Source organism: Cynocephalus volans, chromosome 15 (genome assembly GCF_027409185.1).
Source record: "Cynocephalus volans isolate mCynVol1 chromosome 15, mCynVol1.pri, whole genome shotgun sequence".
Lineage (NCBI taxonomy): Eukaryota > Metazoa > Chordata > Mammalia > Dermoptera > Cynocephalidae > Cynocephalus > Cynocephalus volans.
In genome coordinates, this window is record NC_084474.1 from 96,029,733 (window position 1) to 96,053,218 (window position 23,486).

The 23,486-nt window shown below is 48.8% G+C and overlaps 1 protein-coding gene across 1 annotated transcript; it reads left to right on the top strand.

Moving 5' to 3' along the window:
- The first annotated feature begins 469 nt into the window (after positions 1-469).
- IQANK1 (IQ motif and ankyrin repeat containing 1) lies at positions 470-23,313 on the top strand. The gene is given in 12 exon segments (XM_063079298.1): positions 470-576; positions 11,278-11,414; positions 11,467-11,742; positions 12,171-12,206; positions 12,209-12,294; positions 21,821-21,960; positions 22,031-22,085; positions 22,178-22,270; positions 22,483-22,591; positions 22,688-22,781; positions 22,863-22,997; positions 23,037-23,313. Coding segments are annotated over 12 exon segments (1,545 nt in total).
- The last annotated feature ends 173 nt before the right edge of the window (positions 23,314-23,486 follow it).

Here is a 23,486-nt window from a genome sequence, read left to right on the forward strand (position 1 = left end):
GCCCCGCAGGCCGCCGGCTGCACAGGCTGGTAGTGGGCAGCTCCTGCAAACCTTTGGGAAGACTCTTTCCTCCCGGGGCTGACTCGTCCCTGCCCTCTCTCTCCCAGCACCTGCGTCCGATCACTGGCCTGGGTGCGGTGAGGGGACGGCGGCGTCCTCTGTCCAGGCGCCCGCTTTGGGCCAGGACAGGGCGGGGTCTTTAGAGCGCGAGGCCTGCTGTCCCCAGCACAGGGAGGGACTCGCTCCTCCCAGCGTGGACCAGCCACTGGCGGGTGTGTGATGGCTGTCGCTGGGTGATGCCAGCAGGACCGGCGAGCACCAGGGAGGACTAAGTCCCTTTCTCCTCCTCCTGCTGCCCCGACCTCCTTCTCATGTTCCCTGCTGGCAAAATCAAACAGGACGCAGGCAGCAGAGTGAAATGTCCCCTGCAGAGTCCCAGCCCCAGCACTGCAAAGCCCAGCGCGGAAGGATGGGTTTGGGGCTGAGAGACAACAGCTGGATGACTGACACGGTCCACCCTGAGGCCACCTGTCACCCCCACACCTTCTACACCTACTGGAACCTCCATGCAACCGCGTGAGGCTTCTGCCTGACAAGATGTGACTGTCTTTGCACGAACGCAGATGTTCTCACCTGTCTCCAAAAATGGAAACGAAGTCCCAGCTGTCACCTCCACATCTCTGCGTGGTGGTAATCACACCTCAAATTCACGTCCCGCCCGGGTGTTTTGTAACTTCAATACTAAATTGTAAACTATACCAACACCCACTACTTTTATCAAAAATAATGAGAGAATAGAAAGGACAGAAAAAGAAATTAGTTAATATATACAAATATACATAAAAATAAGGAAGAAAGTGTACACAGCTGTGACGTTCTTGCTTCTGGAGCTGACGGTGGCCTGCGGTGGCCTCGACAAGTCTCTCTTTCCATGGCCCGTTCCACGTGCCTTCTGCCCTGGGAGAGGACGGCAGCGGGCGTGGGCTCACCTGCAGGGGAGCGTCCTCAGTGGCCTTTCCTGATTGATTGATTTATAGATGCGGTACCGTGAACTTTTTCCACTTTTTTATTGTGGTTAAATATATATAACATACAACTTACCATCTTAACCATTTTTAAGTGTCCAGGTTAGTGGTAATACATGCATTCACGGTGTTGTGCAAACACGACCAGCGTCCATCTCCAGAACTGTCTTCTTCCCGTAAAACTGAAACTCTGTCCCCATTAAACAATAACCTCCCATCCCCAGCCCCTGGAAAGCACCATGTACGTTCTGTCTCTGTGATTTTGACTACTCTGAGTGCCTCGTATAGATGGAAGCATGCGGTGTTTGTCTTTTTGTGACTGGCTTATATCGTTTAGTGTGATGTCCTCGGCGTTCAGCTGTGTTGGAGCACGTGTCAGCGTTTTCTTCCTTTTTAAGGGTGGTCATATTCCATTGCATGCGTGAACCACGTTTTGCTCATCTGTTCATCCATCAGTGGACACTTGGGTTGCTTCCGTGTTTCAGCTATTGTGCATAATGCTGCTATGAACATGGGTGTGCAGGCATCTCTTTGAGACCCTGCTTTTCAGTCTTTGGGGTCTATACTCAGAAGTGGAACTGCTGCATCATGTGGCGAGTCTGTTTTCAGTTTTTTGAGGAACAGCCATGCTGTTTCCACCACACTGTACATTTGACATCCCAGCAGCGGAGCAGAAGGGCTCCAGCTTCTCCACATCTTCACTGACACTTGTTATTTTCTGGGTTTTTTAAAAAACATTTATTTTAGCCATCAGAATAAGTGTGAGAAGTTGACTTGTATTTCTCTAGTGACTAGTGATGCTGGGCATCTTCTCTTGTGCTTCTTGGCCATGTGTACATCTTCTTCAAGTCCTTTATTCATTTTTAAATTGGGTTGTTTGGGTTTTTTTGGTGTTCTCAATATATTCTGCCTATGGATTTCTTATCAGATATTTGAATTGCACATATTTTCCCCTCTTCTGTGGGTTGCCTTTTTAGTCTGTTGATAGTGTTTTTTGGTGTACAAAAGATTTTGATTTTCATGAAGACAAATTTGACTATCGTATCTTTTTTTGCTTGTGCCTTTGGTGTCATAACCAAGAAAGTGTTGCCAAACCCAATGTTGTGAAGTTTTTGCTCTATGTTTTCTTCTACGAAATTTATAGTTTAGGTCTTACATTTATGTCTTTGATACATTTTGAGTTAATTTTTGCATATGGTGTAAGATAAGAGTCCCACTTCATTCTTTTGTGTGGATGTCCAGTTTTCCCAGCATTTGTTGAAAAGACTGTCCTTTCTTCACTGAACGGTCTTGGCACCACTGTCAAAAAATCGTTTGACCACAAATGGGAGGGTTTATTTCTGGGCTCGCTGGTCTATTCCATTGGTCAATATGTCTGTCTTTATGTCAGTGCCCCATTGTCTTGATGATTGCAGCTTTGTAGTAAGTTTTGAAATCAGGAAGTGTCGGGGCCAGCCCGTGGCTCACTTGGGAGAGTGCGGTGCTGATAACACCAAGGCCACGGGTTCGGACCCTATATAGGGATGGCCGGTTTGCTCACTGGCTGAGCATGGTGCTGACAACACCAAGCCAAGGGTTGAGATCCCCTTACCGGTCATCTTTTTTTAAAAAAAGAAGAAATCAGGAAGTGTGGGTACTCCAGCTTTGTTCTTTTTCAAGATTGTTTTATCTATTTGGGGCCCCTTTAGATTCCATGTGCATTTTAGGATGAGCTTTTTCATTTCCGCAAATAACATCATTGCGATTTTGATAGGGATTGCACTGAATCTGTAAATCGCTCTAAGTAGTATTACATTGTAACAATAGTAAGTCTTTTGATCCATAAACATGGGGTGTGCTGTGGATTGAATTGTGTACCCCAAAATGCATGAGAAACTTAACCCCAGTGTTAAGAGGGTGGGAAATCCTATCATGGTAATTGAAAGATGGGCCCTTGAGGAGGGGATTAGATTGTGAGGACCGTGCAGTAGTGAGTGGATTAATCAGTTGAGGGTTTAATGGTGGTCATGGGTGTGGTTCTGAGGGCTTTAAAAGGAGAGCATGTGAGATGCTCTTTCTCTCTGCTTCTGCCGTTTTACAATGTGATACCCTGTGTCACTGAAGTCACCACCAAGGAAGGCCCTCACCATGAGTTTTTCTTGAACTTTGGACTTCCCAGCCTCCGAACTATAAGCAATAAATATTGTTTCTTTACACAATATACAGTTTCAGGTATTTCTGTTATAAGCAACAGGAATGAAGTGATACAGGATGTGTTTTCATTTACTTATGCATTCTTTAATATTTTCAGTCATGCTTTGTAGTTTTCATGGTGAAAGCTTTCACTTCCTCGGTTAAGCTAGCTCCTAAGCATTTTATGTGTTTTGATGCAATCAGAAATGGAATTGTTTTCTTAATTTCTTTTTCAGACTGTTCATTGTTATTGTACAGAAATACAACTGATTTTTGAGTATTGACATTGTATCCTGCTACTTTGCTGAATTCATTTCTTAGTTCTAACAGGTTTTTTTTGTGGAATCCTGAAGGTTTTCTACACATATCATCTGTGAGCAAAGATAATTTTACTTTTTCTTTTCCAGTTTGGGTGCCTTTGACTTCTTTTTCTTGCCTAATTGCTCTGGCTAGAACCTCCAGCACAATGTGGAATAGCCGTGGCAAGAGCAGACTCGTTCCCGATCTTAGAAGAAAAGCTTTCAGTCTCTCACCACTGAGTATGACGCTGTGGATTTTTCATAAACGCCCTTTATTAGGCTGAGGAAGTCTCCTTCTCTTTCTAGTTTGTTGAGTGTTCGTATCACGAAAGCATGTTGAATTTTGTCAAGTGCTTTTTCTGAATCCATTGAGAAGATCATGTGGGTTTTTTCCTTTATTCTGTTGATGTGGTGTATTTCATTAATCGATTTTTATATGTGGAATCATTCTTGCATTCCAGGAATAAATCCCACTTGGTTGTGGTGTATAATCCTTTCAATATGCTGCTGAATTTGGTTTGCTAGTATTTTGTTGAGGATTTTTGTACAAGTCTTCATAAGAGATATTACTTTGTATTTTCTTTTATCATGGTGTCTTTGGCTTTGCTATCAGGGAAATGCTGGCCTCCGAAAGAATTCAGAACTGTTCCCTGCTCTTCAATATTTTGGAAAAGTTGAGAAGGATTGGTATTTGTTCTTCTTTAACTGTGTTGTAGACTTCACCGGGGAGCCATCAGGTCCAGGGCTTTTCTTTGTTGGGCATATTTTTGATTGGTGATTCAATCTTGCTAGTTATAGGCCTGTTTAGATTTTCCATTTCTTCATGATTTGGTCTTGGCTGGTTGTGTGTTTCTAGGAATTTGTTCATTTCATCTGGGTCATCCAAGTGGTTGGCACACAGTTGTTCCTATGCTGTTATAGTACTTTTTATTTCTATAGAATCAGTAGTAATGTTTCCACTTTCATTTCTGATTTTAGTAATTTGAATCTGCTCTTTTTTTCTTTTTCTCTTTTTACAGCAGTTTATGTAACTTCCCTCTCTTTTTCTAGTTCATCTAGCTAAGATGTCGATTTTGTTTAGCTTTTCAAAGAACCAACTGTTGGCTTTATTGACTTTCCCTATTTTTTCTATTCTCTATTTCATTTATCTCTGCTCTAATCTTTATTGTTTCCTTCCTTCTGCTAGCTTTGGATTTAGTTTGGTCTTCTTCTTTTTTTCTTTTTTTGGTGGCTGGCCAGAGGTCTTCTTTTCCCAGTTCTGTAAGTTGTAAAGTTAGGTTGCTGATTTGAGATCTTCCTATTTTTTTCATGTAAGCATTTATAGCTATAAATTTCCCCCTTAGCACTGCTTTTTGTGCATCCCATAAGTTTTGGTATGTTGTGTTTTTGTTTTCATTTGTCTCTAAGTATTTTCTAATTTCCCTCATGGTTTCTCCTTAGATCCATTTGAGAGCATGTTGTTTAATTTCTATAATTATGTGAATTTTCCAGTTTTTCTTCTGTTACCAGTGTCTAACTTCAACCCATTGTGGTCACAGAAGATACTTTCTATGATGTCTACCTTTGAAAATCTATTGAGACTTAATGTGTGGCATAACATATGATCTAGCCAAGAAATGTCCCATGTGCACTTGAGACTAGGTGCGCTGCTGTTGTTGGTTAACGTGTTCTGTAAATGTCTGTGAGGTGTAGTTGGTCAGTTGTGTTAAGTCCTCTGCTCCCTTATTTAACTTCTTATTTTATGTCTGGTTGTTCTGTCCGTATTGAGAGGAGGGATTGTCATCTCCAACTATAAGTATAGGACTGTCTATTTCTCTCTCCAATTCTGTTAGCTTTTGCTTCATATATTTTGATAGTCTGTCATTAGGTGCATAAATGTTTGTAATTGTTATATATTCTTGCTATATTGAACATTTTATTGATATTTAATTCACTCCTTTGTCTCTTGGAAACTTTTTTTTTTTGCAATGGGCCAGCTCAGAGAACCAAGCCTGTGACCTTGGTGTTACAAGGCTATGCTGACTGTTGTCAACTTTTTTGATTTAAGGTCTATTTTGTCTGACATTAGCATAGCCACCCCTGCTCTCTTTTGGTTACTATTTGCATGGAATATTTTTCCATCCTTCCACTTTCAATCTGTTTGTGTTTTTGGATCTAAAGAGTCTTTTGTAGACAGCATATAGTTGGATCACATATTTTTATCTGTTCTGCCAATCTCTCTGGAGAACTTAATCTATTTTCATTTACAGTAATTCCTGATAAGGAGGGACTTCTGTCATTTTGATATTTGCTTGCTATATTCCTTATAGCTTTTGTGACCTTCCTTTCCTGAATTTCTGTCTTCTCTTGTGTTGATTTTTTTGTAGTGAAATGTTTGAATTTCTTTCTTTGTCATTCCCTTTTTTTGTATATTCTGTACATGTTTTGTTTGTGGCTACCATGGGATTACATTTAATGTCCTAAAGTTATAACACCCAATTTGAATTTATGTTAGCTTAGCTTCAACAGCATATAAAAACTCTGCTCCCTTACAGCTCTTTCTCCACCACTTTCAGTTGTTGATGTCACAAAATTACATCTTGATACTTCGTGTGTGCCCCCAAACATAAACTTTTAATTCTTTTCAATGCATTGGTCTCAGGGCCGGCCCATGGCTCACTTGGGAGAGCGTGGTGCTGACAACACCAAGTCAAGGGTTAAGATCCCCTTACCGGTCATCTGTAAAAAAAATAAATAAATGCATTGGTCTCTCAAATTATGTAGAAAACAAAATGTGGAGTTCAACCCAAAGTTGTAGTAACACTAGCTACTTTCTGTTAGGCCCAATCAGCATAAATGCATCAGTACCCCGACTCAGCATGTTGCCTGTGGGATATCCAGACAATGAAGATCTCTGTAGACTCGACTATGTCAGAGAGTAGGAGCAGTGACCTGGCAGTGGGACATGGATGTGAGCCTGTATTGTTGGCCCTTATTAGATAAAAGCAAACTGCTTCTGCTAATCCTTGCAAATTACTGCAGGGAGAAAAGTATTTTCCATGTTGGTGGCTCATTCCAGGTGCCAGGTGGTGTCGATTTGCTCCAGAAAAGATATCACGTCTGGAACAGCAGACACAATTGGAGTCGCCATCTGATTAAGTCTACAGGAATCCACAGACATGCTCTAAGATCTGTTCACCTTCTCCAAAGACCAAACTAGTGACTTAAATGCGGGCTGTGATAGACATCTCCAGCCCTGCATCTTTCAAAGCTTTTAGGGTAGCACTAATGTCTGCAGTTTCACCAGATACACGTATAGAGTTTAGTTCATTAACCTGGTAGGGAAGAGAAATTATAGGGCTTCCACTTATCCCTCTGCAGGAAGGACACGGCCAGACGATTTTCAGTGATGTTTACCAGTTGTTACCTCCACCAGCCGTGTGAGGACTGCTCATGTCCCTACCTACTCCTGGACTTGTCTGTAGATTTTGCAGAATTACTGGATTTAAAATGATCCTCCATGGAGGCTTTAGTTTGCATCTCATTGAATGTGTTTTCAGACGTTTATCAGCCAGTCCTTTTTCCTCTTCTGGAAAATTCCTGTTTGTCTCTTTTGCCCATTTTTCTGTGGATTGTTTATCCTTTTCTTATAGATTTGCAGGTCTTTATCATCCTTTATGTGTTGCAAATTTCTGCTCGAAGTTTATACGGTTTGACTTTTCAATTTTGATATGTCATTTTCAGATAAGTAGAAGTTTTATATCTTAACATACTTTAGTATTCTTTTCCTTCGTGGTATATAAATTATATTTTTAAGATCCATCCATCTTGCTTTATGTAGCCTATAGTTCATTTTCATTGTTGTTTAATAGTGTATTGTACGTACATAACATAATTTATTTATCCCTTCAACTGTTGATAGATCTTTAGGCTATTTCTAGATTTTGGTTTTTAAGCATAATAGTCGCATGAATTTCCTTGCATCTGTCTCTTGGTACACACAGCTGTGCATTTTCTGGGTACACATCTGGGAGTGGAACCACCAGGTCTGGGTGGGCCAAGCTGCCTTCCAAAGTGGACAAAACATTTTTTAAAAACACTGAGACAGAATAAAAAACATATTCATACAAACAAAACAACCCTGTTGGGCAGTGTTAATTAGATGCATTCTGAAGTGGGTCACCCCCCCCCCAGCCACCGTGAGAGCTGCAGTGGCTCTGCCAGCCCCCGCGACTGGCGCTGTGGGGCTCTCCAGTGTTAGCCACTCTAGTGGGTGTGACGTTGCATGCAGTTGAGTGTGAGGTTTGAAGTTGCGGGTCCCTGATTATCGATGAGACTGACCACATCCCATACATTCACTGGCCACTCGGGCGCCCTCACGTGCACTCAGGGTTGCTGCTGCTTGCCCTGTTGAGCTGTTGCCTGTCTCTTGCGGTTTGCAGCGTTTCCTAACGTGCTCTGAACACGAGCCCTCTGCCAGTTGCGTGCACTGCAAACATCCCCTCCCCCCCTGTGGCTTGCCCTTTCACTTCGGTGGCATCTTTTCATGAATAGAACTTGTTGATTTTATTGTTTTGGCTGCCGGTCAGTAAGAGGATCCAAACCCTTGGCCTTGGTGTTGCCAGCATGAAGCTCTAAACAAGTGCGCTGACCAGCCAGTCTGATTTCAGGGTGATCTAACTTACCAGTATCTTCTTTTCGGTGTAAGATCCGTGCACCGTGCACAAACTCCACACGTCGGGATGGCTCACCTCACAAAGACCACGAGACAGAGACCGATGCAATCAAGCAAGAGGAGTTCATTTCCAGCATGCTGGGGTCACTCAGCATTCAAGACAAAAGCGACCCCGAGCCTTTAACACAAGAGCTTTTTATACAGTTTTTTAGACAGACTTTCACAATAGGATGAGTTGTTTACTGTTTACAGGTTATCAGAGGTGACCTTTGGATTTATTGGTGGGCTTTAGCGCGGGCTGGCACACCGATAAGGAATAGTGTATTTCCCAATTGCTTATCTTCCAGGTGGCTTTTAGATAAGGAACTGGTCAGTCAGTTCCTGGAACCGGGTGGTGTTTTACTCCCTTCCTGGAATTTAATGTGTCTGGGCCTGCCTTACTTTAAAATGATGTTAGTTATGTTTTCCCATCTTTAGCAAGCATTAAATACAGAAGCAAATTAAGCATGTTAAAGTTATATTTTTTTCTACAATGGGTTAGGATTTTTTGTGGTGTTCTTCTAAAGAAGTCTTTCATACCCCAAGTTCATGAAAATATTTTATGTTATCTTCTCCAAACTTCGTTGTTTCACCTTTCTGTACAGGATTCATAAAGCAAATGTACCTCACAGGGCCTGGTTTTCCAAAGCCTTGCAGTTTCAAATATTGACCTTGCAAGGACAGGAAATTTCCCCCAGGGCATTGAGTCTCTGTTGCAAGATAAGAATCATAACACAGCAAGGCTGCTGGTTCTAAGACAGACAAGTTACTAATTGATATGTAAAGTTACTAAAAAGCTGCTAGAGGGAAAAGGAATATCGGCTAAATCAAGGCTTTGTTAGTGGATCACTTAATTGCCTAACAGAATGTCATCTGACTTGTTTTTACTGAATGTTACCAGCTTCTATTGTAAAACTTGCTAAATGTTACTTAGCAACACCCCACCTATGTCTCTTCCTGTAACTTCTTGGTCTGGAGAATAAATGCAGGAAGAGAACCCTGATTCGTGGTTAATTTCCAAAATCGAAGGAATGCCTCGTGCTTGAGGAAGTTCTGGCAGATTAACCCCTTTCTGGGGCTTCTCACTGCTCAAAACAGATGGGCTTTGAGTAATCTTTGGTGGCTCCGTCACCCAGGGGAAAAGGGGTGACAAATCCGTGGGAGGCAAAGCAACACCTTTCGGTTAAATCGCCAGCTCCTTTGGAATGACTTTCGTGAATGGAATAGAACAGCGGACACGCTGGCCCCCTCCTCACGCGCACACCCAGCGGACACATCATGTTGGCTGGAAACTCCACCCTCTTCCCACCTTCTTTGTCAGGAAGCAAGTGTCGCACACGCAGCAGCCTGTCTCTGACTCGCACCCACTGGTCTCTGGGTCTCTCCTCATGGAATATCACACTGTCCTACTCACCGCCAATAGGAGATAAGTGTTGATCGTTAGACGAGCAGGTCCTCCCAGCTTACTTTTCTCTGAGAATTCTTTGGCCATTCTTGAGTATTTTCCACATACATTCTAGAATCCACCTGTCAATTTCATGCAAACAAAATAACCCTACTGGGCAGTGTTAATTAGGATTTCATTGAGCCTATGTTCAGGGTGGGGAAAATTGTCATCATGTTTATAGTAATGATCTTTCAATTGATGAACATGTAAAATCTCTCCTCTTGTTTTTTATTGTCTCAGTGTTTTTAAAAACTGTTTTGTACAGGTGTGCACGTGTGCACACGTATGTATAGAAATCTTGTACATCTTTGTTAGATTTAGTCCTAAGTATTTGATAATCTTTTGATAATCTTTTACCTTTTTATTTTCAACTAACTTTAGACTTACAGAAAAGTAATAAAATTAGTACAGGCTAAGTATCCCTAAATCCAAAAATCTGAAATCCAAAATACTCCAAAATCTGAAACTTTATAAGCGCCAACATGATGATCATTGGAGCATTTCTGATTTTAAGATTAGAGATGCTGAACCAGGAAGTGTAATGCAAATATTCCCAAATCCGAAAAAAAATCTGAAATCTGAAACACTTCAACGCATCCAAAAAGTCTCGGATAAGGGATACTCAGCCTGGGCAAGGGTTTTCCATGTACACCTCGGCCGGCTCCTCTAGGACTACAGTGCAAGCCTCGGAAAGGAAATTAGCACTGGGATAATACTATTAACTAGACTAGAAGACCTTTTCAAGTTTCTTCAGTTTTTCCAGAACTAATAAATTTGCATTTATTAGTTGTTCTTCCACAGTCACCTGCCCTCTGTAGCTGTTCCTATAGCCGTTCCTTTGCTTTCATGACCTTTGACACTTTTGAAGTGTTGGTCGATTATTTTGTCTAGTCTCTCTGTTTGGGTCTGTCTGGTGTTTTCACATGCTCGGACTGAGGTTATGTACACTTGGCGAGAAGGAAACAGAAATGATGCTAGGCCCTTGGGGGAGATGTATTGAGACCAGGGAATTCCCTCTCTCTCTGAACTTTTGCCCACGGAGGCACCCATCGGTGGGCCTCGTGTGCGTTTGTCTGATGGTGACTTCCATGTCCCACTGTAACGCATATGTTTCATCTGTTGTTTATGTCACTGTGGACTCACTGATGTCTATTTTATTTTATGGGTTTAATCCAAGTAGTTGATCATTTTTGATGCTAATGTAAATGTCCTATTTAATTTCCTTTTTGTTGCTTTTGCATAGGAAAGTGATTCATTTGTATATATTGAAGTTATGTCCAGAAACCTTCCTAATCTAGTTTATTAATTCTAAGGATTTACAATTAGATTATTTTGGGTGTCGTACGCACATAATCATCATCTGCAAATAAAAACAACCTTGTTTCTTTGCCGTCACTATCTGAAGCTGGGCCCCTGTTCCCGTGAGGGTGGCTTCGTTTCCTGAGGGCTGCAGTCCTTCAGGATTCATGCCCAAACAGGGTCGCCGGATAAAATACACGACACCCGTTTAAACTGGAATTTCAGATAAACAACAAATAATTTTTTTAGTGTAAGTATGTCCCCAAAACTGCATCTTGTATTCTTATTAGCTGACCCTGGCCGTCCTGCACCCAAGCCTGGCCAAGCGCTGTCTGGATACAGGTTTGCCCCGAGCCCTGTGCCTGCCAGGGCCCTGCGCGGCCAGCTGCCCCCGACGCTCGTGCCCGGGCTCGGCAGCCGCCTGTGCTCAAACCCTCGCCCGGTGCCGGCCGCTCTTCCGCACTGTCCCTCCCGCTCCGGTCTCTGCGGATGGATGATTCTGGCTCGGCCGCGTCTGTGGGTTTGGGGAAGGGCTTGGTCCTTCCGTGGCGCGGGCGCTGCGGCTCCGAGGGAGGACCGGGGTCCGCCCGCGGCTTCTCCCACCCGCAGGGCCCGCCGCGGGGGACGCAGCGGCCGCCGTCCTCCAGGGCTCCTTCCGGCAGCGCCTGGCGAGGAGGGAGCTGGGGCGCCGCCGGCGGGGGCGCCGGGACTACCTGGAGCGGCGGGACGAGCTGCAGCGCCGCCGCCTGCGGGACGCCGCCTTCCACGGGGACCCGGGCGAGATCCGGGCGGTCCTCACGGAGGTCGGCGGGGCGCGGGGGCGGGGCGGGGGCGCGGGGGCGGGGCGGGGGCGGGGGCGGGGCGCGGAGCGAGGGCGGGGCCGGGGCGTGGAGCGAGGGCGGGGCCGGGACCCGGGGGCGGGACCGGGGCGTGGAGCGAGGGCGGGGCCGGGGGCGTGGAGCGGGGGCGGGGCCGGGGCGCGGAGCGAGGGCGGGGCCGGGGGCGTGGAGCGAGGGCGGGGCCGGGACCCGGGGGCGGGACCGGGGCGTGGAGCGAGGGCGGGGCCGGGGGCGGGGCGCGGGGGCGGGGCCGGGGCGCGGGGGCGGGGCGAGGGCGGGGCCGGGGCGTGGAGCGAGGGCGGGGCCGGGACCCGGGGGCGGGGCCGGGGCGTGGAGCGAGGGCGGGGCCGGGACCCGGGGCGGGCCGGGGTCGTGCTCAAGAGCCCCCTCCCGCAGGGCGCCTTCGGCGGACGCCGCTGTACCGAGCAGCCTTCGAGGCCACCTGGAAGCCGCGGAGGTGCCTCTGGAGCTCGGCGCAGACCCCCGGGTGTCCGCGGACGCCGGGAGCACCCCCGAGCAGGTGCGGCCACCCCGGGGGGCGCTGCTCCTCCTCCAACAGCGTCGGGAGCCGGGGCCCCGCGCCCATTCCCTTTTCAGAAATCCCGACTTGGATCCTTCTTGACCGCGGGCCGGGTGACAGCTGCTGGCGGTTACACGGTCGCATGGGCCGGGCTTTACGCCATCTCCTTCTTCACTCACGTGCACCTCGGGCAGGAGCGTTACTGTTGTATGGGAAACTGAGGCTGGTGCTTCAGGGGCTGGCCCCGGGCCCCCCTCCGAGCACCTTCCCGCTTCTCTGGGGACACGAGCGCCTCCCTCGTGACTGCCACCGCCTTGGAATGGCAGGGAGTCGTCTGCCCAGCGGCTGGGAACACGGTGCCTGGACCTGCCCCAGGCCTGGGAGGCCTGGTCGGGTGAGGCCGATTCGGCCTGTGGGAGCAGCTGGGAAGCCGGGTCGCCAAATGCCTCTACCTTAATTTCCTTTAAATCAACCTAATTTAAACTCCAGTCCCTTTCCCATCTAGGAAATTATGTCCACCCTAACCCCCTCCAGAATCCACCCGAATCTGTAAAGCTGAGTTGCTGCCTGGAAACTGTGGGATGAGGCCCGTTGGCAGAACCGTTTCCACTCCTGGGCAGCACCAGGGTCCTTGCCCAGCTGGGGACCCACCCCCCAGGCTGGCCTCCTGTGGATGCTGCCCTGGGGCCTGTCCTGATCCCCTCCTGGGGGGCAGTTGGGGTAGGGTGGAGGGGGTGGGCATAGGGGCAGCCAGGGGGACTGGGAGGTGTGGTCTGAGGGCACAGAGGGGAATGTTTCAACAAGAGCCAGTGCTTGGGGGGATGGTGGTCCATGCAGCTGGTCGGCCTTTCACAGGGACAGGGAACTGAGAAGAATGGGGGTAGCTGCCCATGGGCCACTGAATGCCAGGAAGGGTGGTCTGTTGAACACGTGGTGCTGGAGCAACAGGACACCCACAGGCAAAAAAATGAATCTCATAAAGAATCAACTCAGAATGGATTATAATGTTAAAGATAAAGTGTAAAACCATAAAACTTTTAGAAGAGCACAAAGGAGAAAATGTTTGGGGCCTAGGGCCTGGCGGTGTTCTTAGACATGACACCAGAAACACTACAAAAAGAAAAGAAATCCATACACTGGACTTCAACATGTAAAACTTTTGCTCTGCAGAAAACCCTGTTTAGACAAAGAAAAGACAAGCCACAGACAGGGAGAAAATATTTGTAAACCACATATCTGAGCGGGTCATATCTTGAATATGTGAACAGCTCTCACATCTCAACAGTAAATGAAATGTACAATCCAGTTATAAAATGAGCAAAGGACATGAATAGAAATCTCCCTGAAGAGGATATATGGTGAATGAACACAGGAGATTTTCACACCCCGCAACTGCTGGAACAGCTGATGTGAAAAATAGCGACTGGCCTGGATGCTGGCACCGTACAGAGAAACTGGGTCTCACACCTTGCGGGTGGAAATGTAAAATGGTACAGCCACTCTGGCAAAATAGTTTGTCAGTTTCTTAAAAAACAAAACAAAACAAAAACTAAACATACATTTACTATGTGACTCAGCAATCACATTCCTGGTAATTTATTTCAGTAAAATGAAATCTATGTCGACACAGCAATGTGTACACAGATGTCCATAGCAGCTTTATCTGTAATAGCCAAAACCTGGAAACAACCCAGACGTCCTGCAGTGGGTGAGTGGTTAAGCCACATCCACACCACGGGAGACCACCCAACGATCAAAAGCACATGACAACTTGGACAGATCTCAAGGGAATTATGCTGAGTGAAAAAAGCCAGTCCCAGACGGTTACAATATTGCATGCTTCCATTTATATAACGTTCTCAAAATTACAACGTGACAGAGATGAGAACAGGTTAGTGGTTTACAGGGGTTGGGAAACGGGGTGGGGGCAAGAGACGGATGGAGCGGGATCTGTGTGACTGGGAAGGAACAGTTCTGCCTGTTCGTTATGACGGTGGTTGTGCAGATCTGCACATGTGATTAAGCTGTGCATAACCACACACGCATGGATGCGCATATGTAAGTGTTGAAACAGACTGGGAGGTCAGTGGATCGTGCTGTCAGGATCCTGGTTTGTGTATCGTACTGTAGTTATGTTAGATGTCATTACTGACGGAAACTAACTTAGGGTACACAGGAACTCTACTATTTTTGCAACTTCCTGTTAATCTACAATTATTTCAAAATAAAAATGTAATAAAATTACCAGGCAGGCAAAGAAACAGAGTGAAAAGAAAAGTTAATCAAAACTGACTAAAAAATGACACAGATGGTAGAATTAGTAGACAACGACATTACAAGTTATTACACACACACGCTGGACTTCTAGAGATGAAAACTACAATGTCTGAGGCGAAAAATGTACTGAAAAATATACTGATACACTGGATGGGATTAATGGCAGATGCCTTTTAGATACCGGGGGAAAAAAATTGTTAATTTGAAGACATAGGAATAGAAACTATCCAAAATGAAATGCACAGAGAGAACAAGTTGAAAAGAAAAAATGCACAGAGATTTCTCCTTCCAAGATGTAGTAACAGGGACCTGATTTATACTCCCACCTGAAACCACAGCAGCAGCGGCAAAATACAGAAAATGTGAAACATGGTTTATAAGACGTTGGACATCAGGCGGTAAATCGGAAAGTGATCCCCAAGAAGCTAAAAATAAATGAAGTGAGCCCTGCGATTGCCCCAGTTTAGCACCTTGAGAGAATTTCTATGCTGTAGTGTGGGAAGAGGGAACCCAGGCAGAGCCCGAGTCCAGGGACACCAAGGCAGCTAGAGATTACAAGTGACAGAGAAGAGAGCTACAAAGAGAAGACTCCAGAGATGTGCAGAGGACCCCCTTGGTTGTTGAGGTGAATACTCAGTGGCTCACGGCTGGGGAAGGAGCCGTCCGCGGAGTGAAGGCAGAGCAGGGCCAGGGCTGCCCCCGCCAGCCCGAGCGGGAGGTCTTCCAGTCGGTGGGTATCGGGTGGAGCACTCAGAAGGATCTTCTTCAGTGGAAAGGAATAATTATTCCTAGAATAAATGCTGCTCTGGTCCATCCTGAAAAAACCTTAAAGCAAGACCCAAAGGATAAAACTATCCACGTAATTTGACTGTATCCCATAACAAAATTTAAGAAAATTTACAGATACAAAAATATACAGCTCCTAATAAGGCAAAACACACAATGATCGGCAACCACTCAAAGCTTAGCAGGCATGCAAAGCAGGAGAAGAAGCAAACCCGGAACTCACACAGATGTTAGAATCAGCAGATGTGGACATTGGAACAACTACTATAACTATCCCGTATATTTAAAAAATTAGAGACATGGATGATATAAAATAAGACCCAAACTGAAATTCTAGAGATTAAAAACTATAATGTCTGAAATGAAACAAAACAAAACAGACCTGGATGCGATTCACATCAGTTTAGACATTACAGAGATAAATATCAGTGAATTTGATGACATAGCAATAGAAACTACCCCAAATAAACACAGAGAATAAAAGTATCCCTCCACATAACAAGAGGGTCGGTGAGCTGCAGCACGATTTCAAGAAGCCTAATATACGTGTAACTGGAGTTCCCAAAGGAGAGGAGGAAAGCAGAGGAACAGAAAAAACAGATTTGAAGAAACAAAGACCTACACATTTCCAAATTTGATGAAAAATATAAGGCCACATTCCCCAAATCCCAACCATCCCTGAGCACAAGAATCACAAAGAAAACCATACCAAGGTACATCATAATAAAACTTCTGAAAGCCAGTGATAAAGGGAAAATCTTAAACGCAGCCAGAGGGAAAAAAGACGTGTCATATACAAGGGATAAAGGTAGGAATCACAGAAAATCTCCTGTTGGAAACAGTGTGAGTGAGGAATCAGTGAAGCAGCATATTTAAAGTACAGAATGAGGGAAAAACCCAATCTTGTCCATGCAGTATTCTGTATCCAGCAGAGATGTCCTTCAAAAATGCAGGCAAAGGGCCGGCCCGTGGCTCACTTGGGAGAGTGTGGTGCTGATGACACTAAGTCAAGGGTTCAGATCCCCTTACCAGTCATCTTAAAAAAAAAAAAGAAGATGTGGGTGTACACAAAAGAATGAGAAATGGCAACTACACAGGTAAATATATAAGATGTTTTCTTATTATTTAATTTATTTAAAAGCTAATTGAAGGAACAAGAATAATGCTGATTTGCCGTGGGTTTTTATAACATGTAGATGCACATATTGAAAATCACACACGTCAAAGTTGTGTGTGTCAAGTGTGTGACAAAAATATAAAGTCTGGGAGGGGGAAGTGGAAGTATATTGTCATAAAGTTCTTACGACATGTGAAATGATGTGTCACTTGAATTGTGATTGTGATAAGCAAATTGATTGTGATAAGTCATAGATATATAATGTAAGCCCTAAAGCAGCTACTAAAATAACAAAGTTATAGCTAATAAGCCAACAAAGGAGGTAAAATGGAGTTTAAAAGTAATCCACAGGGCCGGCCCGTGGCTCACTCGGTAGAGTGCGGTGCTGATAACACCAAGGCCCTGGGTTCGGATCCCATATACGGATGGCCGGTTCGCTCATTGGCTGAGCATGGTGCTGACACCAAGTCAAGGGTTAGGATCCCCTTACCGGTCATCTTTAAAAAAAAAAAAATAAATAAATAAAAAATAAAAATAAAAAAATAAAAGTAATCCACAATAAGGCAGGAAAAGAGGGAAAGGAAAATAAACAAGAGACAAGAACCACAGGAAAAAAATAGCAAGTGGTAGATTTTAGCTCAGCCATGTCAATAATCTCATTAAATGTAGATGTTCTAAGCACCCTAATTAAATGACAAATTGTCACATTGGATTAAAAAAAGAATAAAACAGCCAAGTACGTTGTGCCTACAGGAAACAAACTTCAAATACAACGACACAAATAGGTGAAAATTAAAAGGATGGAAACAAACACGCCAAGATAAACTGAACATAACGCTGAAGTGACTATATTAACATCAAAGTAGATTTCAGAAAAAGAGCATGTTACCGGGGACAAAAGGACCGCTCCATAATGATAAGTGAGTCATTTCATCGAGAGGACATCCGCGTCCTCAGTGCTTATGCCGCCACTGACAGCTTCAGAAGACACGGGGCAAAGCCCGGCAGGACCGCAGGCGCAGGGGCAGGTGCAGCTGCGGCCGGGGCTCCGGCGTCCGCTCCGTCACGGGTGACACGAGAGCCAGCGTTGCGGTGTGTGGTGCGGGAGCACCGGGCCGCCCTGTCGGCCACCATGTGCCACCCAGCACCCGTCCTCCCTCCACCGTCCAGCCTTCCGTCAGCTCCCACGTTTGCTCATCAAGTCGCCGGCTTACCCACTCGGGACACGCGGGGACGTTCGCGTTTGTGCACCCACCGTCCCCGCAGACGCCCGCCGGCCCATCCGCACACACCGAGTCCACCCCAGCTCGTGCAGTGTCACGCGTAGTGGTTGTCACGTGACGGACGCTCGGCTGTCGCGTGACTGAGGCCGCCCAGGCTGGCCACTGCACTGGGCCGCTGAGTGACGTGCGGCCCGAGTCCCCCAGCAGTTCACTGCCCGCGTGTTCCGCGACTGACCGGCTCCTTCCCTCATTTATCCACCCGTTAGAGCCATTCACCGGTTAATTTTCATGTATCGATCCCGCCCATTCATTCAATTAATTCAATCTTCCTTCTTCTATCATCCAATTCACTAATTTATTCATCCTTTCATCATTTATTTGAATATTCATTAAAACATTCATAAATCCACTCATTATCTTATCCTTTTATTGCATCTGTTCATTCATTTCGTTTTCCATTTATTCCAGTTCTTCCACTTAAAAACTGTCGTTTGGCAAGTTCTTAAGTCATTCGAATCTCAGTTTATATACATTCAGAAACGGGGTTGACACCAAATAGTCTATTTTTTGAAAACTGATGAGATGATGAATGGAATTCCTTGTACACAGTTAGTTCTCAGTAAACGACAGCCGTTCTTTAAACAACGCAACTGTTCACAATTTCTTTTCTTTCTTTCTTTTTTAAAGATGACCGGCGAGGGGGTCTTCGCCCATGGCCTGGCGTCGCCAGCACCACGCTCAGCCGCGAGCCGCGGGCCGGGCCGGGGCCTGGGTTTTATAGTGACCACCTGCGCGCTTTCCTCCACCCGTCTGTCCTTTGTCACATCTTTAAATCATCCCCCCTCTGTTCATTCATTCATTCACTCCTAGTTTGGTTTCACTGTTTTTGAACTTTACGTAAGTGAACTGATGTGACACGTTCCCTTCGGTATGTGGCTACTTCTGTCACAAGTTGTGCTCGTGAGGCTGCCTTGCTGGCTTCACTGTCGTTTGTTCATTGCCATTGCTATAGAGGGTTCCACTGTATGAATGTCCACAGGTTTTATCCGTTCTGTGGGCGATGAACGTCGAGCTTGTTTCCAGGTTTGGGCTATAATGTGAGGCCTGGGAAGACATTATCTTCCACTGAGGATTTATCACTGCTCCATAGTCCACAGCTAATAATTCCAATATCGGGGTGCCTTGTGGATCTGTTTCTATCATCAGCCATTTCTATAGGTTTTCATTTATATTGTCTTCCTGTGCCTTTTCTTGTGTGCCATATTTTTTATTTATAGCAATAATTTGAAGCCTAGAAAGATTTTCTCTTTTCTCACTGAAGATTAGCACTGCGTTTGCCACGCATCTAGGGCATAAGCAGTCTGGGGTCACCCTACAAATTTTAGGGATTGAGATCATTTGAATTTGAGCTGAAATCTCTGCGAGGACCTGTCTTAATCCTGGGTCACCCTAACTCTGAGGGTGCAGTCCTTAGGACCCCAAACCAAAGTGAAGATTAAATTCACATATTCATAGGTTCCCTCACTAGCCCATCATCTGTGCATTCGTCTGTTCATTCAAATGAAAAATACAAATCAGCGAATCTGTCCAGATGTCTGTCCATCTCTCCTCTCTCTCTCTCTTTTGCTTATCTATTTATGCATTCATTTGTTAACACAATCAGGTGTACATTAATCCATGCATAAATTTATTCATTCACTCATTAGCCCAGCCATTGGACTACTTGACAAAATATCTGTGCCAGGCACTGTTTAGGTGGTTGGGGCACATCCTGGAACAAAACCAAGTCCCTTCCTTCACAGAGCTCACACTGTGGTGCGAGGAGACGGACAGTCAATCACATGATGCGTGCCATGGAAAATGTAAAAAGTAGGGCAGGGGAAAGGGCCTGGGTTACTAGAGTGGGCAGGGCTGGGTTGTGATTTTAAGAAGTATGCCAGGGTGGGCCTCACTGAGAAGGTGATGTGCGAGGAAACCCTTGGGGGAGGGCGTGAGGGCTGTGAGTCTGAGGAGCTTCCAGACAGGGGCACTGGCCAGCCAGCATAAGGCCCTGGGTGGGGGACAAGGAAGCGAGGCAGGCTGTGGCTGCAGGGGAGTGAGGGAGGGAGCAGGTGTGGGGAGTGGCAGCATTTGGGGGTTGATAAGGAAGAGGACGAGGAGCTGGAAGTGCACACAAGGTGCTCTGTTCTGGCAGCACTTGGACAGGTGTGCAGGCAGGGGGCTTAGTGCCCAGGAGATGCTGCTCGGCAGCAAGACAGGGAGTCAGAGAGCTCCCAGGGGCGGCAGCAGCGGGGCTTTGATAGTCCCAGGCCTTGTCTTCTTTATGGCTGGCACATGTCGGTGCAGTTTTGCAGGGTATGCAAAGCAGGCAGTCTCTAAATGTCTGAAAATATGTTTATTTGGGCTGTACTTAAAACAACTGGATGTGTGAGCATTTAAGTTTGGCCCTGTGGGGCTTTGAGCTAACTCCAGTGGCTGCGGAGAAGTAAACATGGGGCCAAGGCACAGCGGTGACAGATGCGCCCTTCCGCGTGGGAGCCCTGCCCCAGCCCGCGAGCCCTGCTGCCCCCCCTCCTGCACCTGCGACCTGCTGCTCTCAGCATATGCACTCCTGGCTGTGGCGTGGCAGTCCCCAAGGTCACACTGTGTGCACGCCACTCCTGCCTCCCTCCCTTCCTCTCTCCCCACTTCAGCACATCTGTTCATTCTTCCCTGCCTGCCCACAGTCAGGCCCCCTTAGGGTCTCCCCATCCCCAATGTGACTGGTCTCAATTTCCTCTGGCCATGTCTGCTGTGGACAGCTGCAGCGGACTCAGTTTCTCCTGCTCCTTCTCTCTTATCCTGTCTTCTTCATCCCTCTGATGCATGAGCTCTTGCAGAGACACCTCGCCACTCACAGGCTGCGGCAGCATCTCCTGTCCCTTGTCCTCTGTCCATCCACTCACCTCCTTGCTGCTCAGACGCTCCCTCCATTGGCTGCAAGCCACCTGCACAGCCGCACAATCGCGTGTGCATTGTCGGCTCCTCAGTCATTTCCTGTCACTGTGACCTAGTCACACGTCTGACCCTCCTCACCCGTTCAGAAATGCAGTTCCCTTCATCCACCCAGCACCTCGCCCTGTATCCATCCACCTGTCCCTGCTCTTTACTCGGGCCCCACCTTTCGGGCGCCTGCTTCCCTTCTCGCAGGCTGCCTCTCCTCTAGCTAACAAATGCTCATTGGGCCTCTACTGTTTGCCAGGCCCAGCTCCAAGTAAGAGAGCTCTCCCTCTGCCCACTGGGCTTGTTGCCCACCCCCTACACTTTGGCTAGCTGTTAGGAGCGAACAGACCCTCTCCTCTGGGCAGCAGGCACCCTGCAAGCAGGGCCAGCTCTGTCAGCCCCATATCCCCAGAGCTTGTGGGCAAGTGGTCTTCAAAGGTGGAGCCCATCCATCAACAAACAGCTTCCCGGTCACGGGTGAGGCTGGGACCAGCCCTCCACGAGAGACCAGCTGGCCTGCTCTAATCTCTCCCAGTTTTGCTCCTTTCCTCCTCACTGTGGCCCTGTGAGTGCCACTCTTGGTTTATAGACAAGAGGAGCCAGGCACAGAGAACCGAACGGCTCTCCTGGGGTGGCTGGGCTCTGAACCCAGCTGTGGCACCCACTGATCGCTCCCTGAGGGGTGGAGTGGGACCTCTCAGGGTGAGGGGCTGCTGCTGGAGGAGGCCTGGGGTGGGGGTGGCCCCAGGGACTGTGTCCTGCAGGGGGAGAGCTGCAGAGGCCACAGAGGTAGGGCACTCCATGGCCTAGAGGCCTGAGGTGTGCTTTAGGTGGGAAGTGGACGGAGGCAGGGAGCCTGGGGGGGTGGGGAGGGAAGCCCCTGGTGGCTCTGCCAGGGGAGCTGGTGCCTGCTTGGACTTGCACAGGAAGCCCAGGAGACCCTCAGTGGTCTTGGGCTTGGGGGAAGCTGCCCCACGGCGGCCAGTGCTCAGGCCCATCACAGCACTAGCTGTGAGCTCCCTGACCCATCTGCACCACGTGCTCTCTTCTCCTAAATGAAAGAGTGGCAGTACCAGCTTCCTAGGCTGAGCAGGGCACTCAGGACACACATGTCCTAAGCGCCCACGGCATCTGTCATTAGGTGGCCTCGCTGGACGCCGTGGTCAGCGTGCTACAGTCGTGGAACCTGAGCCTGACAGAGGCCATGCTACGGAACACGGAGGCAGAGCGGCAGCGCCGGGTGCAGGAGGCCCAGAAGCACGAAGAGGCCGAGGCCCGGCGGTGCGCAGGCGGGAGGGGTGGCGGGGAGCGCTGCGGGGGGCGTCTGACCCGGCCGCACTCTCCCCCGCAGCATGAACCTCAAGGTGCAACAGCTGGCCAAGGAACAGCAGCAGTGACACAAGGAGGTCAGCCGCGACCTGGCGACCTCGGGGGGGCGGGAGCGGGGGAGGCGCCCTGCAGGCCCCCGCTGGCCCCGGGGCCTGCGGGTCGGCGCCAGCTGCAGCAGGCCTACTGCGAGCTCAGCCGGAGGGTCGCGGAGCACGAGCTGCGCGAGCGCAGGCGCACGGGCAGGAGCGAGCTCACGCTGCAGGTGCGCGCCGCGGCCGCTCGCCGTGCCCCACTTCCCGCACCCTCCGCCTGGCTCCTCCTCGGCCCGGGCTTGTGGCTCCGGGGCGCGTCTTCGCCTCCCGGGCGGGGACGGGAAGGGACACTGGCAGGTGCCCTGCCGGTGTCCCGGCCAACCCCGTGCGGACTGCTCTGAGCCGGAGTGTGGGGCCGGGGTCAGCGTGTCCCTTTCCCCAGGCCATCAAGGACGCAGAGGCCCAAGTGAGCAGGATGCGGCAGGAGGCCCAGAAGGCCGAGGAGTCGATGGCTATGGCCAGGCTGGAGCTGCGGGAGCAGACGCCGCAGGGTGCGCGTGGCTCGGGCTGGAGGACTGGGGAGGCGGGGCCCAAGGGGGGATCCGGCCTCGGGCTCTCAGGTCGGCCGCACCCTAACGGTCCCACAGAGGAGTTGGCGACGCCTGGGCTGAAGTGCCAGGTCACCGAGCTGCACGACGTGCTCATGAAGGACGTGGGCGACCGCACCCGCGCCGACGGCCGGTCAGCGCTCCCGGCCGGGCGCGGGCGCAGGCGAGGCGGGGGCTCGGGCGGACGGCGGTAACCTGGTGCCCAACCCCCGAGGTGGCCTCTGGTCATCGACTCTTCGGGCCAGGCGGCCACCATCCTGCGCTACCGGGACACCGACTACGTGGACACGGTGAACCCAGAGCACCCGAGGTCGGAGCGGATCCGGCTGGCTCTGCGGAGGGCGCTCAGGTGAGGCGGGGCGCCGGCAGGCCCCGCCCCCGCCCCCAGGTACGGGAAGCCGCTGGTGTTCGACCTGCGTGAGCGGCAGCTGGAGGCGGTGCAGCCGGGCCTGGCGCGGGCGCTGCTGAGCCGCGGGCTGCTGGAGCACGAGAGGTACCTGGCGCTGCGGCCCGGCGAAGGGCCCGAGTACGCCCCCGTCCAGTTCCAGGAGGCGCGCCTGGAGCACTTCCGCCTCCTCTTGGTCACCGAGGCTCAGTGGCCGCCGGCCGAGCAGCTGCAGGTTCTGTTGCCCATGCGCGTGCAGCTGCCCGGTGTCGGCCTCTAGCGCGCGCGTCCTCGGAGACTGCGCACGCGCGTTCGTACCGGGGTGCTGGGGAGGCTGCGCACGCATCCGCGTCCCCCGCCCGTCCGGTGCTCTGGCTGGGACACCCCGCCCGGACGCAGACTCGCGGTGGCAGGCCGGGGAGGGAGGACAGGGGCGGGATGGGCAGACTCGGA